This window comes from Xenopus laevis, chromosome 2L (genome assembly GCF_017654675.1).
Source record: "Xenopus laevis strain J_2021 chromosome 2L, Xenopus_laevis_v10.1, whole genome shotgun sequence".
NCBI classification, from domain to species: domain Eukaryota; kingdom Metazoa; phylum Chordata; class Amphibia; order Anura; family Pipidae; genus Xenopus; species Xenopus laevis.
In genome coordinates, this window is record NC_054373.1 from 107,571,170 (window position 1) to 107,577,169 (window position 6,000).

At 39.6% G+C, this 6,000-nt stretch overlaps 1 protein-coding gene across 2 annotated transcripts in view; it reads right to left on the reverse strand.

The window, feature by feature from the left end:
- The window catches only part of rabep1.L (rabaptin, RAB GTPase binding effector protein 1 L homeolog), a 42,118-nt gene extending 37,822 nt beyond the window's left edge, over window positions 1-4,296 (reverse strand). For both annotated transcript variants that reach the window (XM_018247010.2, XM_018247009.2), the window contains exon 1: window positions 4,096-4,296. In XM_018247010.2, the coding sequence (XP_018102499.1) occupies window positions 4,096-4,129 (34 nt within the window). In that variant the 5' untranslated portion in view covers window positions 4,130-4,296. The remainder of the gene's footprint in view (window positions 1-4,095) is intronic.
- Window positions 4,297-6,000: the final 1,704 nt, after the last annotated feature.

The window sequence follows — 6,000 nt, forward strand, 5'->3', positions numbered from 1 at the left end:
GTATAATTGAAGCAACCGCCTATATATATATATATATATATATATATATATATATATATATATATATATATATATATATATATATATATATATATATATATATATATACATATACATATATATACATATACACACACACACACACACACACATACATACTGTACTTAAAGGAGAAGGAAGGCTAAAATTAAGTAAGCTTTATTATTAAGATCTATATAAATATACAAGTAAACCCTCAAATGAATCCTCTGTCAAAAGAAACATCACATTTCTTTCCTTACACTGTGTACACATGGACTTCTGTATTAGACTTCCTGTTTTCAGCTTAAACATCCAGGGCACGGCCTTGAGGATGCTCAGTTTGCTCCGCTCTCCCTCCTTCCTCCAGTAATCTGAGCCCAGAGCTATGAGAGAGCAGGGAGAGACTCAGGCAGGAAGTGATGTCACACCAAGCCAATATGGCAGTTGCTATCCTAAACAAACAGAGAACACTTCAAAAGTGTTTCTCGTCACTTGTCCTCTCTAATAAGGGACTTATTTTACCACAGATGATGTCAAATGGCAGGTACTTGAGATGCAGCTGAGAATAAAGCACTGCATCTTCTTCAATCCAGAACTGAACTTTGCTCAAGAAATAAAGAGCAATTACAGTTTTGAAACGTTTCTCTATGGTAGCTTAGGTATCTTAATCTCAGTAGACTGAGGTTGATTAAAGAGAATGTCAGTCCAAAAAATAATGTTTTGCCTAATAAAAGAAATCATAATTCTAAGCAACTCTGCAGTACAGGGAGTCCCCAGATTACAAACATCCGACTTACATACTACTCACACTTATAAACAGTATAGTACTGTGGTTTGCTTGGCCTTTATTACCATTTAGCTTTAAAGGGGTGGTTCACCTTTAAGGTAACTTTTAGTATGTTATAGAACCAATTGCAAATTGTCTCAGAATATCTCAGTGATCTCAACGGTGAATAACCCCTTTAATAAAACAACCACCCAACCCCCTCTGGCATGTGTTGTCTACTGCAGAGAACAGAAATGTAAAGATAAATATGCAGAGAAAGGTAAAAATACTATGTTAAGTCAAACATCTTTCTAAGTTGCATTTAATAAGTAAATATACCCGTTCCAACTTACATACAAATTCAACTTAAGAACAAACCTATAGACCCTATCTCGTAACATGGGGACTGCCTGTAATACATTCATTACAATTTTTCTACGGTTTTTAAGCTATTTGTAAAAGTACTGTCTGCCCTGATGGCACAGACTGCTGATACAATGTAAGACAAGCCAGTTGATTAACAGACTTGTCTTTGCTGGGGAACTAAGAATTTTGCAACATTATTAAAAAGTAACAACAGGAGTTAAGCAAATGCTGTTTTGAAGAATAACTTTAAAAGCGCTGAAACTTTTTAAATGTATATTGGAAAGTTGCTTAGAATTATGCTTTTTTTTATTTTGGGGTTGACTGGCCCTGTAACTATGGTGTAATACGGAATGGCAATTGACATTTTCTTTGTGTTGTTGTAGTTTACAATAACCAAGTCAAAAAAGCACAATGTTTTTCCCTGTTTTGCTTTTTTATTAATATATTTGGCACTTAGGCCAAAGTGTGAATGCACTGCTGTCTTATGACAGGAAGGAAATAATGTCATGTGACTTCAAAGGAATAAGCCTTTCACTACAGTGACAAGGTAGTGATAATTATACAAATTAAAGGAACTGTATGCACTATGCAAGTTTACTTAGCAATTACACCACATGATGCAGAATGCATACACTAGAACACTAAAATACATACACACATACGCAAGTTAGGAAACAGAAGGGGCAAAGAAAAAAAAATTGATCCCCTTAATAATGTGACCTAAACTCACATAGTTGTAAAGGAATCTGAATAATGCTAAAAAAAGGCTCCAATTTGACGGAATCCCAAATCAAATCTAGGATCCAGTGTTTCCTAATTGGCACCCATGCAAATATCACAGAAAATCTAAGTCTTGTCAACAGGATAAACACACTGGAACATACATAAAAATAATTGTGAATGGAGAGCCGTACCAGAGCATCCAGTTACTCATGCACACACAGAAATTAGAAGAGTGTAAGCCTTAAAGGGGTTGTTCACCTTTGATATAACTTATAGTATGTATCAGAGAGTGATATTCTGAGACAATTTGCAATTGGTTTTCATTTTTTATTATTTGTGGTTTTTTGAGTTATTTAGCTTTTTATTCAGCAGCTGTCCAGTTTGCTGTTTCAGCAAACTGTTGCTAGGGTCCAAATTACCCTAGCAACTATTCACCGATTTGAATAACAGACTGAAATATGAATAGGAGAGGAAATGAATAGAAAGAAGAGTAATAAAAGTAGCATTAACAATGCATGTGTAGCCTTACAGAGCATTTGTTTTTAGAAGGGGTCAGTGACCCCCATTTGAAAGCTGGAAAGAGTCAGAAGAAAAATAATTAAAAAACAATATAAAATAAATAATGAAAACCAATTTAAAAGTTGCTTAGAATAGGCCATTCTATAACATACTAAAAGTTAACTTAAGTCTATCATGTGCAGGGTGGACAAGGTAAACATTGGCCCTAGGCTAATATATCTTGGGATGTAACTTGCATGTTACACTGTATAATGTTTTTAACCCCTGTCTGTTATTCTGTTACTGGGTTTTTTTTTTTCTGAATAAAAACCATTTCTGAGCAAAAAAAAAAAAAGTTAACCACCTCTTTAAAACAAACAGCCAGACTACATGGATACACAAAGATAAGAGCATACTCTCTGTGAGTGCAAGCCACAATCACTACCAGATGAAAGACTTCTGGTCACAACATACATACAACAGCACACATATACACAACTCCATGACAATCACTGAATGAATACACTCAGACCAAGGCCACAGTAAGCATTCACTACGGCATAAGAACACCGATGGAACACCTCAGCTGAAAATGAAAACCAGAACTTTATTTCACATTTTTAAAAAGAGACAGCCTACCACACTCACGCACACTAGATAATGAAGAGCCAATGAACCAGTGGGTATGTTTTTGGAGTGTGGAAGAAAACTGGAATAGCAGGAGGAAACCCACACAGGCACAAACTTCTTGCTGATATTATACCCAGGTAGGAATTGAATAGAGGACCCTCGGTAGTGCAAGGCATCAATGCTAACCACTGTGTCACAAGTTTAGTGACACTTTAGCCCAGACATTTTCTAAATATAATCAATTAAAAATTCCGACCCATTTATGAAATAATCAAGATACTCTTCAATATCCCTCTCTTCATTCTGTCTTCATGTAGGAGTTGGGAGTCTGATTTTGATTGACAGTTAAGTCTAATACAGGCTTATTTTGCCTAGAAGATTTCTTAAGAGTGCACTCTTTTAAAATCACCAGAAATCATGTTTCCCTACATCTAGGGCCAAAGTCAGTTATTTAGTTAGAACTGGTTTGTGCTTTAGTTGGTTATTTGAATTAGCTCTAATACATCGGCTATGAAAGGGCCCCCCCCCAAAAAGATATATTGGATCTGTCAATGAATATCTGACACCCAACTGCTGCATGGAGACAAAATGAAGAGAGACAGATGCTGAGAGAGGGATAGTGGAGATAAACTTGATTATTTCAGAAAAGGTACACACTTTTTTAGTTGAAATTTTCATTTTCGCAAGTTTCCCTTTAATGGCTATTCTGTCGCTCAATGTGAGTCGCAAGAGATCGCAGTTTGTCACCCAAAACACAGACAGAGAGAGAGACACACACAGACAACTATCTGTGCAAAAAGCCCCACGGTTTGTGTTGTGTCCCAGTATTGACGCAGCCTTGGCAAATCCTTATTGTGCCTGGATATTCAACCCGAGCCTTTAAATACGTCTGCACCGGAAAGCTGATGGGTCACATGCAGCCAAATCTCCCGGTACATTCGATCAACAGCCTTCCAATTGACATTCCATTCTGTGAGCAGCTCCTGGGGCTCTGCGCTTATAACTCTGTTCATCATCCCGTTATGACTGTCAGGGGGGGCCGCTGCCCTTGTCTCCTTTCAACCCAATGTACTTATTGAAGTTAAACTCACCGTCCGGTCGAACGACATTCCCTGACTCCGCCATCCCAACCCAGGGCCGGTCTCACTCAGTGTCCGAGACAGGAATATACGGAACGCGGCCTCAGCATCATCCAGCACAGCGTCATCCTGACAGCGCGACAAGTCACGTGGTGACGGTACAGGACGTCAAACGCTGAGAGGGCAATGCTAGCTGGTGGCCATGTTGGTTTAAGGCATACACCAATAGTACTTTGGGTGGAAGTATTTTTATATGCTGTGCAATTCTAATTATACATAGAGTCATACGTGCTAGATTTAGTCAAATAATGTTTTAACTAGTCCATAAACGTCCTCATGTACTACCACTGCCAGCAGCAACCATAACGTGTCGTGTTAGTGTCCATAGTAAATTACATACCTCCCAACATTTTGGAAGTAAATAATTCTCCTTATCTAAACTGTTTATTGTGTCTCAAACATGTTACAAAGTATCTTGTTTGTACCTGTTAGCTGTTCTGTGCTCTCTGCTAAAAGCCAATTAAGTTAGAAACTTTGTTTCTTTTTCTGGCTGTTCAGTGCAGAGAAAATAGGGACTTTCCAGTACAAATGAGGGACTGTGGGTTGAGCTGTCAAAAGAGGGACTGTCCCTCCGAAAAAGGGACAGTTTTGAGGTACGGTAAATATTTTATGTGCCACGACCTGCAGTTTTGGTACTGTAATATCATAGGTGAGGGTGTTTTTTCTTGGGTGTCAGAACTTTCTTTTTCTTTCTGTAGTACTATAGTGTAATGTACTTTTAGGCGCTAGGAACAGCTACATTTAACCTCTCATACTTTATATAATGTTCTTTGGTTCCTACTACACAGTACTGTTTATATTGAAGGTGAAGGAAACAAACTAATAGGGAGTGAGATGCCAGTTTGTTGGGCACTGCCAGGGCCAGAACTAGGGGTAGGCAGTAGTGATGTGCGTGACCCGTGGGTTCGGGCCAACCTCAAACTCTTCTTCGAGGGTGTTGGGCAGGTGCGGGTTGAGCTCTTCTCCTGCTCTCCCCGCCCTCCACCGTCAAATGCCAGTTTCCGACTTCTGGGTTCTTCTTTTATAGATGCTGCACCTGCTCACCCAGCCCCTTTTGTGACATCATAGGCAGGTTGGCGCAGGTCTATAAAAGGTAGTCGGGCTCAGGCGGGTGCGGATGGATGGAGGCAGGCCCGGACTGGCAATCTGTGGGTTCTGGCAAATGCCAGAGGGGCTGCTATAAGGTTCCATAGAAAGTCAGTATTTAGTGGGCTGGTGGGGGCTGTTTGGGCCTCTATGTGGGCTGATTGGGCCTCTGTGTACTTGAAATGCCAGGGCCTGTTTTAATTCTCAGTCCGGACCTGGATGGAGGGCAGATGGCGGGCAGGTGCAGGTCAGGCAAATCCATACCCACACAACGCTAGTAGGCAGAGTAGGCACGTGCCTAGGGCACAATGCTGGGGGGCGGCAGAATCATCAATTTACTATCCTGCCTGGGCCAGAATTCCTCTTTAAAAAAACAAACACTGGCTTGGTGGTACTTTTTATACAGATAATTAATCCTCTAAAACGAATGGTGTTTCCCAGTTCAGCAGTCAAAGAAGGCTCTCCTCCACCCTTAAAAGACACTTTTCAAGATCAGATTGCTGTATACCTCAAAGGTAAAAACCATTGAGGGGGAAAAAAACAGACAAATAATATAGTGTAGTACTTATGAGTAAAATGTCCACATATACTCTAAAAGTAGTTCTAAGTGCTAAGTTCACACCCACATTTTTTTGTGATGCATGCTAGCTTTATACATATGCATTCTGTGGAATACAATCCCCTATATACAAAGGGTATTGAAAAGTAGAAATTGCACCCGTGGTGTCTAGTTGTAGGTCCACAAGAGCCCACAATCCGATTTCCTAGTGA